We start from the raw sequence: 14322 nt of genomic DNA on the forward strand, positions 1-14322 counted from the left end.
TTTATAATGGGAAATTAAAACCTACATCAAACTTTTAATTTTGTTTTCTTATATTGCAGTCATTGAGATTCTGTTTTACTTTATTTTAAAATTTAATCCATTATTGCTAATGATAAGATAATCTAGTTTTGGGGAATATAAGGTAATAATTTATATGGTTGTTTCTATCAGGATTCTTGTAAAGTATATTCATAATATTAAAACATTATTACAGATATTTTCCTCTATTTTTTTAACTATCCATTCAATGTTATGAAGTGTTTCCTAGCTGGGCTGGGAAAAGGAAAGAGTGTACGCTGTAAAATAATCTTAAATTTAAATTGTGTCTTATGCAAATTGCAATTATGTTACCATATACCGTACCATTCTAAATTTTTCACATTACATCATGAGAAAAATAATGATATTCAGATAACGCCCAATTTTCTGCATAAACAAAAAAAAAAATAAAATAAATTAAAATACGGCTGTTCATAACTTAACTAGCTCTATTGTTAAATCGCTACCAAGAAAAAATTGAACGCAAGAACATGAATAAAATTTCAGTCCTTATCAATGGAGACAAAAAGTATTCATTATGATGAGAATTATAAAAACTATAGACTTTAGAAAATAATTCATACCTATATATCAAAGAGTATAGAGTGCCCCCTATATATATATACATAAGTATAACATGTGTTGAACCCCTGACGTCGACAATTTTTGAACATTTTAATAGATCTTTGCAGGACCATAAGAGTTGCATTTGTTATATCTCTTGGAGGGATTAATAATTTTCTAACCATATTCAGTTCTACTCCAGAGCACCTCTGGCATTTTTAATAAGATAACGTTCCAAAGGCGTAAATTTCCAAAAGCAAAAGAAAAAAAAGTACGGATTTTAACGTTAGTATGCAGTCATCAAAATATTGGCTAAGAATGCAAAAGGAATTTTAGCTGTATTACAGAAGGACCGTTTCTAAATCGGTAATGTCAGCTAGGATAAACGTGATTATTCCCAAATTTCCATTTTTCTCATCCTAATTGCTTGTAAAACAAATCTTTCCAATATATTTTGGGTATAAAATAAAATATTAAGGAAAAATCGCATAGGTTTAATGAATTATACATCGCTAAGGAACAATGAAATGAGAGGGAAATCAAAATTGCAAATTTTGCAAAATACTTATTTCTTACGAATAACCCCCTCCCCCCTAACTGCATGAGTATAAAACTGGAGCGAAAAATAAAGGCTAATCAGTTGCAATGGTAATCGTAATAGGTCTCTTTATTTTGACCATTTTGGCACTAGCTGCACCCCTCGAATTGCTACCACCCAAGGTAGACGGCCATGACGTCACACAGATCCTAACAGACGACAAACTTTTTCAGCAGTACTTCGACTGCGTCATGGGAAGGACTAAGTGTACACCTGGAGGCCAGATAGTAAAAGGTTTTAAATATATTTGTATATAACAAAAACCGGGCTAGTTTTTATTACATATTTAACATACAAGGCATTTCAGTCTTAAGTGTTCTGACTGAAACACACGAATTAAGGATCTAAATACAATTCCATATGCAGGTATATGCGTTAACACTTCGTTTAGAAAATTTTTATATTTAAAGATCTTTATTGTCAAGAATTATTTAGATTATAATGAATAAATTAGTGTGTTTAAACTACTTTATTAATGACATCTTAGCATTAAATTTCGTATTAAATGCTCATCAAAGTAATTTTCTTGACCATTAAAACTGGTCTGGTATTTAAACCCACATAAGGCACATAAGATACTTCGATAACCACAGTGAAACACCGAAGCGATCCAACCAAACCACACCCCATGGAACAAACCAGCGTTGCTGACATTCTATACTGTTTACTGGTCTGCATGTAGAAACCCTTAATCACCACTCAAGTTATACAATTAAAATTTGACATTTCTATTTTAATAGAAACCATTTATTTCCATTTTAAATGTAACTATTTTCATTAAAAATGTAACTCGACTAGACTTGGAGGAGATAAGGTGGAATAAATCAATTTAATGTACGTTCATTGGGTTTTCCAAGTCCCTAATATCGACATTTTGTTCAAAATAGAGTATTGCTAATTAAGTAGTAATTCACTATTAGATTAGTTAAATTCTTTATTGTAGATATAAGGTTATCGAAAGTTCTAAATTTTTTTTTCTTCATAGTTAGTTTGATTGTTTATTGGCTCGACAGATCGTGGAGGTCCAAGTACTTAAGAAATACATCGCGTGTTTCTTCACATGGTTTTCATAGGCTGAGTCCGTCACTCCCACGCCTATTTTTGTGAGTGCCACCAATTGGCTGACGGGCCTCACATATGCCCGGGAGGATGTTGTGAGTGAGTATTGCATAGTTATAAGCTTGAAAAAATCTCGGATAGGGTCCGGGACTCGAACACGCAATCTATGGGTAGGCAGACAGGCGCGTTACCACGCTGTTACCATCACTCCCCTTTTCTTCATAGTTTATTTTTCATAAATAATTTATAGTATGTCTAGACTACCACGAGTACTGTCTAACAGATTGATACTGTCACGGATTGAAATGTTTGGAAAAAAAATAAGGAAGCGCACTATATTATAATATTTTAAAGGAAAAATCACGACCGAAAGGATAGTCTAAGCAAAATATTATGAAGAACAGAATTGAATCGGCATTTTTCTTGATTATCGATCATAATATGACTCAACATCTATGAAAATGAATGGAATTAGAGGTGTTGAAAATAAAATGAAATTTATCTGATCCAAAATTGTATGCATCAGGTGCATATGAGGCTAAAATATGGATTTGTCATATTTATGGAATGATAACTGGTGTCCGCCATTTTTATCTGCAACTATGAGCTAAAATAACTTTACAGAAATAATGAGAGTTATTCAGTTTGACAACAGAAATCAACAAAGCCAACGCTTACAAAACGATAAGTCGCTTTGATCTCTGAAGTTAGGCACACATTTATCGATTGTTTTGTTTCACCCACTTCTCATTTGGGTTCTCCTTCTTTTTACGTCTTGTTTCCTTGCTTCCTTAACTGACGAGTGAAGGAAGGCTTGTTTTGCAACTAAGCTCAATAAATGAAGTTTTTATGAGATCCGGAATAATTATAATTTAGCCTCTGAAGAATAATAACTGCTTCAAATGTCCAAAAATGTTTAGAAATATTAAACTTTAATTTTCAACTTCACATCATGGAACTTGAATTTTCTTCTCTGGCAAATCCAATCCATAACATTTATATGAATTTTTTTTCATTATTAATTTAGTACCACTAAATTTTTTTTCAAGGGAGATTGAAAGTAGATTTATTTGAGGTTTTTTTAGAAAAATAAAGGAAACAGCTAAAAACACAAAATTTGATTTTGATCACATTCTGTTGAGAATCCGACTATAGATCATATGGACTTTTTTGTTCCCTTTAAGGTTTAGTATATGCTACTACAATATGACTATTCATTTATAGGACACTGTATGTACATTTTAAAGTTTATCTTATTTTTACTTTCATGTAGTTTTTTTAACTTATTTTTGTATATATTCATAGATTTAAACTCAATTATTACTATTTTTACAGACGGTATTCCTGCACAGTTAAAGGATGGTTGCGCCAACTGTCCTCCGATCAGGAGGATAGGCGCACAGATAATTGTAAGATTCATGATTGCGACGAGATGTCCTCAGTACGAAGAATTTGAGAAGAAGTATGACCCCCAGCAGAAATTAAGAAAGTTATATGCTGCATAACTGTCTGTCCGAAAAGAAAAGAGAAATATCATGAAACAAACCTGATCAATACACCTATCATAAATGTAATGAAATTAATTGATTATGAACATTATCTGTATTGTTATTAGAAAAAAAATTTTTTTGGTTGTTGGCCATTTACGCCGTAACGCTTTGAATAAACAAATTACCGATGTAAAATTGTTTTTTTAAATATTTATTTATTGCTATTTACAACTGTACATTTAGTAAATCTGATCTAAATTAAATTGGAGTGTTACAGCCGTGTAGAGAAACTACCCATTGGTAGCACTCTAATGACATTTTACATTAGCTGGTCTCGTGACCATCTTCTTTTCAGGCGCCTCGGAGGATTGTCAGGAATGGAAGAGGATGCAAGATTAGAAACTAGGGGATTTGAGTGGTTAGAGAGTTTATAATGGAAGAAGTGATATCTGGTTCGGGCTAGATCGGTTACATAGGGAACATTAAGGTCTTTATGTATGATTTTATTTGTGACAAAGTAAGGAGCATTGAGGATTTTACGAAGGATTTGTGATTGTAAGGATTGAATACGAGAGGAATTCGAAGGTTTAGTGGAGCCCCAAAGCTCAACTCCATATGTCCAGATTGGCCTTATTACAGTAGATCGTGTTGTAATGTGTTAGACTGTTTGTCTAGTAAGTGCTGTTATAGTCGAAATCGACGTGCAGTTTCCTGTCTTTTCAGTCTGGAATGATGATTCCAGGTTAATTGTTTGCCCAAATGTTGTCCAAGGTAGCGGATCTGTTCGACAGGGGTAAGAGTAACATCATTAAATGAAACTGTAGGGCAGTCAGTAGGTTGACGACAAAGGATAAAGGTGATTTGATGGGATTTGTTGGAACTTATCTTAATCATCCAATTACGACACCAATCTTCGAGGGCTGTGATATGGGATTGGAGATTTTGGGATACAGTTAGTGGGTTATTATTAACAGCGAGCACACATATGTCAGCGGCATACGTGGTGAGGATAGTGTTAGGATTGGTTTTAATGTCAGCTGTATAGACGGTATAGAGGATGGGACCAATGATACTACCTTGAGGAAAAAACTGTTTTAAAATTGGATTTCATGTGAGAATTCTTTATTTATAAAATGCGCTGTAGAAGAAATGAAATATGTTACTTTATTGTTTTACTACTCATAGAAACTTCATTCACCTCAATTAACATCTTCAAACTTTCCTCTCTGAATACTTAAACCATTGAGGAATAAAGGGGTGTCGTCCTAGTGATGGTATACTAGGAGTGTCAATCCATTCTTGATCACCTCGTAAATTATCTTTACTTTAACAATCGCATACAAATTATAAAACAATATTTATTTATTTTATTATGTTTCAGTAAAAACAAATGAGAAAAAGATTAGAAGTTAATAATTGTTCCATAAACTTAATTAAATAAAATAAAAATATAGATAGCTATACCATCAACAGGGAGTCATCATAACGCACTATTATTCAAAGTAAAAGTGAACCCAAAAAGTAGGGAATGTCCACCATTGCAATGATGTTATCATGAATTTAACCTCTTGATTTACAGGGTAACTTTTATCAGTCAATGATTTATTTATAAGAAAATGACTGACTGTTTGCCTAAACATAAAGCTTCAGATTTTATTTCCATTATTCTCTACAAAATCATATGATATGATTTCACACGTTCCTAGGAAAGCTCAGACGGTCCCTAAGGATCCTAGCAGAATTTTCTATGAGAACTAGTTTTATATATTTTAATAAATAATTAATAGTTTTCACTATTGTTAATTTTTCCAGAAACCATGAAGATTATGAAATTAAAATTTGGTTTTTGGTTCAATACTTTTTGCTTTCACTGGTTGCAAACAAAAACTGAGTTTTTCTATTACATAATTTAATGAATACTTATGTATACCAATATTATTTAGTGAGCATAAATGTTATTATTAGCCCTAATTATAATTTTAAACCGACGATATTTTTACATAATACAAACTATTACCTCCTGTTGAGGAACTAATTTCAACTCTGTTGGAAGAAGTAAATTCACCTTTTATTTACAATAAAATTGACTGTTAATAAAACTAAAATAATACTTTGGTCAATAAAATATCATAGAATCAGATCACTAGATATTACAACAAATATCACGTATTTTCTATTGTGAAAAACAAAATCCTTATTGTCCAGTTTCATTATTTAGGAAAAGTGAAATGTTTTTGAATACCGAGATATTTTCAAATACAAACAAAAAGATGTTAAATAGCTTTTGAAAAAGATGTGTCAACTAAATGGTCATTTTTTGTATGTCTCACACATAAACCCTTGTTTGTGTGTTTCGAACAAGAATACTAGAAATCCTTCAAGACTATAGACAACTTGGCGGATTCTTCGGCGAGGCGAAGCGAGAAAAAAAAAAGAAAGGAAATTGTTAATACTGATAATAGTAGTGATGAAGCTAATTTGTTTTCCAAAACAAAATTCCTTCTAAAACCTGCAAATTTAGCGCATCTATATAAAATAGAAAAAAATATTTCTTCATATCATAGCTCTATTTAAGTGACTAAAATTCATGTTTTGATACAGCAAGGTTATTATATTTATAAAAATATGTAACTATGGATGTGAAAAATGATAACTTTGACATTGATGACCTGCAGATCTAAAGAAGGAAAGGAAAGTAGGAAAATCTTTGTTTCACTTTCAAGGTTCTAGGAAATACGAATGAGTAATATGGTAATTTAGACCTTCCGAAAGAAGAGCAAAAAATTGACAGTTGAGTCATCTTGTATCAGCACATATAAACAGATCTATCAAGTAGAAAATAGTATTATTTCATTTTGGTTTTAGCTAGTTAAGTAAGGAAGATTTTTAAATTAAAAAACAAAAGAAAAATCTCCCGAAATTTTGCTGGCATTTATATCTAACTTATGTGAAGGTTTTTTTTTCTACAGTACCCGTTTTAAAGACCAAGTATCAATCTCGTCAAGCGCTTGTAAAAGAAATGATATCTTAAAAAACAACGATATCTTTAACGATAGCACGGTTTGAGAAAAAGTTTGCTGAAGAATGAGTTCAATCACGATATTCAAATACTGGACAGCATGTATTCTATTTTTTCTGAGGCTTGTTTTTATCCTATTTAAAATTATTATTGATAATAAAAAAATATAATTGTGTTGTAATATAAATTATAATACAAATAAATCTGTACCGCTACAAACCAAGAACGGTCAGGGGTGCAGTAGTTTGTAAGAAAATACCGTCAATAGAGCAATGGTTGTGCGAGATGGTGATTTAGTCAGAATGACATTTGACCACCAGAGATTTTCCCCCAATTAAGGGTACCCACTATATGAGGCTGTCACATACCTCTACAGTAAAAGAAAAAAAAAAAAGAAAAAAATATCCTTCAACATTTATACATAATATAAATCTGTCTTTATGTTAACATTTCATAAATTAGAGTAATGTTGGATTCCCCGTTCAACTCCATCACTCTATTATTATATTTTTTTACTTACCAATCAGCAAAAAATGTAGTAAACAATTTTACTCTATTAACATACTATTAAAATAAAAACCAAAACCTCTGAAGTTAAGAAATTTTAAGAATTAATGTTGTTTGAATAAAGAAAAAATCATTGGTATCATGTATCAACATCATTACCAGGTAAGCAAAAAGTTCATATAATTAAAAAAAAAGTAGGAAAAATTAAATTGACACTTGACCTCCAAACAATTATAGCAGTAACGTATACAGTATTTATAGGGTATCCTACATTTTAGACATGATGTTAACAAAAAACAAAGGAGACCAGCTATATCATCTCAAACAATAAACATTAGACCACATTCAAACCAATTTTTCTTGAAATTCCCTCATTAAGGGAGTAAGTAACTGATCAGGGGATGTACAAATGTTATAAACCATAATATTTGTCTTTGAAATAATGTATGCAACACTAATGAAATTCAAAAGAGTATAAATTATTATAAGTTAAATTCTCAACTTCCTGACGTTCCGTAATGGAAGAATATTGGACTACTGCACCGAATTTAATTTTGCTTAAGGATCAAAGAATGCAAGAACTGAGAACTCCACGGAAACTGATAAACATGGTTAAAGTCATCCTGTCCAACTCCAAATGCCAGGTTAAAATCCAATCCTGCTTGTCGGAACCTCTACAAATAGTCAACGGACTAAAACAGGGAGATGCGTCGGCCTGCCTTCTATTTAACATAGCAGTAGGGAAGGTAATCAGTGATTCAACAAACAGATGGACACATCTTTAATAAAGGAGTGCAGTTACTGGTGGATGCGGACTATATATATATATGTGTATATCATCAGTAGAACGGAAGCCGACCTCATAGACGCTTTTAAGGCGATTGACTCAAAATAAATGAAGTTAAAACAAAATTTATGGTAGTAGGTGATATCCTGACCCACACCTGCAGATTAATAACTATAATTTTGAGAGAGTACAAGGTTTTGTTTACCTGGGTGCCTATATAGACACCGAAAATAGCCCTTCAAAGGAAATAGAAAAGAGAATAGCAGCATCTAATAGAAGCTATTATGGTCTCATAAAGCACTTTAGATCCAGGCTTATGTCTCGAAATACCAAGAACATTCTACACGAGACTCTTGTAAGGCCGATAGTAACATGGGTAAGGATAGTAATATGGGTGAGAATGTTGGACTTTCAACAAAAGAGGTGTAACTAAACTAGAAGTATTTGAGAGAAAAATTTTGAGTATTTACCGTATTTACGAACCAATCCAAGAGAATGGTTTCTGGAGGAAAATTTGTCTGAGTGAAAACTAGCATCTGTAAAACTTCTTTTATATTAAGTTAAAAATATGATATAATATTCTATATTCTTTTCCAAACGATGAAACATTTGCTATTCAAATACTGTTTGCACCAAATGTTAACTTTTTTTGATCTTCAGCATTTGTGACCCTTTTACTGGAATTGGATAAGTTTGAAATTTATATCCCAGCTTTCTTGAAATATAATTTTTAAAAAAATACAAAACGTTTGTTTCCATTGTGTTGATAATTATGTATTTAATATTTTTGTTCAAAGTGTGTGTATACAGCAAAAAAATTTATTTTTTCTTATGTTTCAAAAACTATTAGCTTTGATGAAAAATTGGTCTATAATAAATTAAAGAACTTTAAATTTTTTAGAAATGTTTCATATATATTTTTTTTTATAAACCTGGTATTTTCTTAGATTTGAAAGAGATAAATGTCCGCCGAATCAAATATTTCAGAGGTAATACCGAAGGGTACAAATTTTAAATCATAATTTGTCTCTCCTTATCTCAGTAACTAAATCGTTTCGAAAAAAAAGTTATATGACAACTTTTGTAGGAAAATTAATGTGATTTAATTTCATATGGGACGAAATTTACCAAACGCAATCATTTTTCAGTTATGAGAAATAAATTCCAACGTTTATTTTTTTTTTTTTTATGCCACTTTTGGACTGAAACTAGTTTTATGTGTCATCAAAGATCATTTGCTGTCTAAGATAGTGTGATATTGATACACATCTGCCTTCAGTACCCAGTAAGTATTTTTTGGAAAACACTTATGTTTCATCGTCTTTTAGAGCATATAATTGAATATAATAAATTTCGCACAGCATGAAATGAGACAATTTTGAAGACTGAAAAAGTGGGATTTTGTCTTCCATATGCAGATGAAGTGGATTTATTTTTCTGACAACAATGTTAATATGTAGATGTCACATAATGGTATGATGATATCTACCAATATCATTTTTTTGGTATAAAATAAGTTATTTTTCTTGTAAATACTATCGTATTCACATCATAATTTTGTATTTCAGCGGTTTTGTCAGTAGTCAATATTTCTTTACAGGTCGTTAGGACCTATCATTTTTTGTACCCAAACTTTACTATGAACAGTGATTATTTTGTCAAGGAATTCCGATCCAACGAATGTACAAATTCGTATAGGTATGATACCTAGTCAGGGAGCCTACGATACAACGCATTTAACTAACTTCAGTGGTAATTGGTTGTTAAGCAATTTCCCTTAAAGTCTTTCATTTTAATTTCCTCCGAAAAACCACATACTCTTACCGGACTGATAACTTTTACAACGACCACAGGTGAGAAAAATGACAAAATAGGTTTCTTTGGGAGTGTGAGAAATTCTTTCTCGACAGGGGTGATCTTGAGATTGTGCTTTTTAAGTATGAAGGAAGAATTGTTGTCCCAAGAAATACGATTGAGGAACTCACTTTTTCAACAGTTTGGTTCAGTCAATAAACAGTGGAATGGTTTTATTCTGGGTGCCCAGTGGGTACCCACCCATGGTCATTTTTCATGTAGCTATTATTTTATTTACCCGGCCACCATTTTGCAGTCCAGCGGCTTTGTAATAGCATTTTTTATTTCAGACTAGCTCGCATGATCATTTATATTTCCAAACCTTAGTATAATATGAGTGATATTTTTTGTAGCAGGCTCCTGGAATATAAGACTCCTGGTAACACGGTTAGTCCAAAAGGCTACGCAAGTTGAGTTTCTCACCTGCGGGACGAAGAGCAATCAAATAAATCTCTTTTACACCTTCCCATCCTTACCGTTGGGGACTAGCGAAAATTAGGTGAATTCATGACTCACCAGAGAAAAAGTCCTGTTTCCAATCCTCGGCATAAATACTCTAGCATAGAAAGTTTGAGGACTCGTGCCTAAACTGCAATGGTTAAATCTTCCTGCTGGATAAAAGTGATTTGGAGATCTCAGGCTGAAGAGATAGTTTGAGGAGTGATTCAGATTTAGACTTTAGAATTGTTTGTACTAAACTATTGAAATAGACAGAATACCGATCCCCAGAGATGTGAAAAATTTATTTTCTTCAAATAATCATCACGAATTTCAGGTAATTAAATTTATGTAAATTTAATTATTCTCTTATTTCCTCTATTCACGTATTTTTAATCAGTTGCAAAGATATGCTTATTACTTTATTCAAAACAATTTAGGGATTTATGAATGTTAAAAAAATAAATAAGATGATGATATATACTTATCATGAATTATATATTCCACGGAAACAATGCAAAAGATGGAAATTAAAATTATAGATTCATTTTTTTTTTATCCCTGGTGTTATTGAACAAGTGTATATAACAGTTACGAAGTATCAAGGAGTATCAGTCACAATGAGATTTACAGTAGCTCTCTTTGCTTTCGTCGTATTTGCAGCAGCTGCTCCACAGTCAGCCAAGATTGACAAATATGACATTGAACAAATCTTCAACGACGAAAAACTTTTTCAGCAGTACTTCAACTGTGTCATGGGTAGAGGGCAGTGCACTCCTGGTGGCCAGAAGTTAAAAGGTTTGTAAATTATTATTAGAAAACAAATCTCTGATATTTTTATAAAATTTATTACTATAGAATAATAGTTGTTTTATAGACACAGACATTTACTGTCTTCAGACCTATTTTAACTCTGAACAGTGATATGAACGAAAGTAAGACTTATAACTATGGTGATAATATTTCTTAGGTTTAAAACAAAATTTTTTCTTCATGCATTTATTATGAATAACCATATATTAATCAATAGACTAAATGATATATTTGGTCATTTATCACTCACTGAAAAATTAAATACTCAGTAAATAAAGACGAGGTTCGTTCCATAATTCCAGAAAGCAAGGATCTTGAATAAAATTTTCTAAAAAATAATATTTTAAATTTTTAATAAATTATTTTGAAGAATTTAAACCATCCTCATCACTTACACTTAAATTACAAAGATAATATTCTTTATGAAGGTTAAAAATTCAGTGCAGTGCGCGCATGAACACAAACTGCACTTACTGCAATAATTCCAATTTTAGGGTTTTTCCAGACGAAAAAACCAACATCAGCATCGTTCCCACCAATAATACAACACTCTAAGAAAAAATAACGAAGTCCTGAAGTATGTATGAAATCAAAAAAGATTGGGCGCTCACAGATTTTTACGATTCCAGTTTCTGTCTTAAATTATTCCCTTTTTAGTTATTCATTATTTGGTGTTTAATAGTTTTTTAATATTTTTAACTTAAAGGATTGGTTATCTTTTCAATAAAAAAACAAATTAAAAATAAAAGTTCTTTGGAAGAAGAATTTTTCAAAATTCTTTATTTAAAGCCTATAAGACTATTAAGGAGGAATTGAAATACCACTTAATTGTACATCGATTTACCGAATTTAATCAAATTCGTTGTGGCCGTTGTTCAAAAATGTACAAAATCGGTTGTATAAACTAGCAAATTTTGTTGGTCGATTTTAACGAAAAAAAATTGTCGTAATATCCCTGGCGATTGGCGAGCTAAGCTTTTCACACACTCCCACACAGATCATACTTTCCCTTACTATGTATTCCATACATCGGTAAGTGAAAGTGAAGAGTTTTGGCTATATGTCATATTTGTAAAATGCGGATGTATTTAAGATAGGAAATAAGAATTGATAAATTTATATTTATTTATTTAGTTTTCATATTTTATTAACCACGGTATTCAATCATTTATGACAAACAATATGCCTTAAATACTTCTAATTTATTTCTGTCATTTAAAAAAAAATTGAATTAAGAGTTTTTAAAAATATTTTTCACTCATTTTTTGATAAATTCGATGCATCAAAGTACTAATCGACACCATACTATGGAAATAATGATTTTAATAATATTATTTAAATAATAGGTTAACGTTGTAAATAAGGGGGTTGTTTATTTTGCATCTTTCATCTAACATAGTTTGGGAACGTGAACAATCAGTGAATTATTTTTTATTCGAATTACATCTCTAAATAATTTTTGATGAAATTATTCCAATAAGTTTCGTTTAGCGATAAAATATATTAAAATTGTTTATAAAACAGGATTAATTTTAATTATTCTTTATTCTAATGGGGAGTGTGGATGCACTGTTGTAAGGCACGATGCTACTAACTCCTAGGACCCGGGTAAGAATCCGGGTTGGTAGAAAATTGTTTTCTGTTACACTGTAGCCGTGAGTCAACCTTGTGTCTTGTGAAGCCTTCCTAGGGTCCCCCAAACCTCTTGAATTGGGTAAATATCTGGCGTGATTCTGACCAAGTCACCTCCTTGCACAATCGTTGATCAAGTAACAGTAGATCACCTTCTTTACAAAGTACTGCACCCTTAACCCTTCTTGGTTATAGCGGTACAGATTTTAATTTTAACTTTTAATTTATTTTAATGTAGTAATGTTTTGTATGATTTATGATTTTTCAATGATTGTCTTTAAAGCAACAAATCTCCTATGTTAATTAGTAATTAAACTAGTTAGTATAGTAATGAACTATACTATACGGGTTATGTTTTACTATACTTTTTTAATTATTAGAGTAATAATACATCTGTTTTATTTAGTTATACCTTATTTGTACTTTTTTAACTTAAAGAAAAAATAGATAAGTATTTTTTGTTTATGAATATAGAGACTGTGCGTTCAAGCACCAGGGCTATGTTAGCCACCATGGATATCAATATTAACGATAAGCATATTAATATTATGGAAATGATTATTCATGTTTTATGTTTACGTAGAAAAAAAAATTGTTAGTAAGATGGAAACACAAATTTAAAAAAAACTTAAGCAATACTAGTGAAATGGTTATTATGGTTGTACCCAATATGGATATACAATTCTTGTTAAATTTACAATCAGTTTTTTTTTTATATCTATAAATATGTATTATATTACATTCATTACAACGTATTATTATTTTACAGATAGTATAGCAGACCACGTAAAGTCAGGCTGCGCCAACTGCCCACCAGAGAGAAAGGCAAGAGCACAAAAAATGGTTAAATTTATGATTGCCAAAAAGGCTTCCCAGTACGAAGAATTCGAAAAAATGTATGACTCCGAACAGAAATTGAGGAAGTTATACGCTTAGTATCCATCCCACTGTCTAGAGTTAATTATCGCTAAGAAAAACATATGATGTAATGATGGATGCCTAATAAATCAATTACAAATATTCTTTCGTTTTAAAATAATAAATTTTATAAAATTAAAAGTATAAAACTTCATTAAAGAGGTTTTAAAATTCAGTTTTTCATTAGTAGGAGCTTTAGTCCTCATCCAGCATTACATCACTACAGTTATGAATGTTAGTTTATTCAAGTTTTATTATCAATAAAAATATTAATTTTCATCTCATTTTATTGTTGTGTTCTATTTTACAATGTATTAATACTTAAATAAATTCAGTTTTATTTCATTGAAATGTTCTGTTGTCTTATCTTATAAATATCTAAAAATCAATATCTCCTACAATTCAAGGCTAACATAATGGAAAAGAAAAATTAAAAACATATAAGAATAAAATCAAAAATATTTTTGATCGAAATTTTTTTCTCTTGACGACATAACAGTAGAAAAAAAACAGCATATTAAAAAAATATTCAATATAAATCTTGATTATAATGAATAAAAATTATATTTTCATATTTTTTAAAATTATTTATAATTGATTTAAA

The 14322-nt window shown here is 30.8% G+C and overlaps 2 protein-coding genes across 2 annotated transcripts; both read left to right on the forward strand.

Moving 5' to 3' along the window:
* The first annotated feature begins 1248 nt into the window (after positions 1-1248).
* LOC112211752 (ejaculatory bulb-specific protein 3) lies at positions 1249-3931 on the forward strand. Its single transcript, XM_024363969.2, has 2 exons — positions 1249-1435; positions 3596-3931. The coding sequence occupies exons 1-2, from the start codon at positions 1249-1251 to the stop codon at positions 3763-3765; spliced, it is 357 nt and encodes a 118-aa protein (XP_024219737.1). The 3' UTR covers positions 3766-3931.
* Positions 3932-10961: 7030 nt separating this feature from the next.
* LOC106681354 (ejaculatory bulb-specific protein 3) lies at positions 10962-14002 on the forward strand. The gene is made up of 2 exons (XM_014421629.3): positions 10962-11153; positions 13570-14002. The coding sequence occupies exons 1-2, from the start codon at positions 10976-10978 to the stop codon at positions 13734-13736; spliced, it is 345 nt and encodes a 114-aa protein (XP_014277115.1). The 5' UTR covers positions 10962-10975; the 3' UTR covers positions 13737-14002.
* Positions 14003-14322: the final 320 nt, after the last annotated feature.

Source organism: Halyomorpha halys, unplaced genomic scaffold (genome assembly GCF_000696795.3).
Source record: "Halyomorpha halys isolate HHAL.00 unplaced genomic scaffold, Hhal_1.1 Scaffold330.1, whole genome shotgun sequence".
NCBI classification, from domain to species: Eukaryota; Metazoa; Arthropoda; class Insecta; order Hemiptera; family Pentatomidae; genus Halyomorpha; species Halyomorpha halys.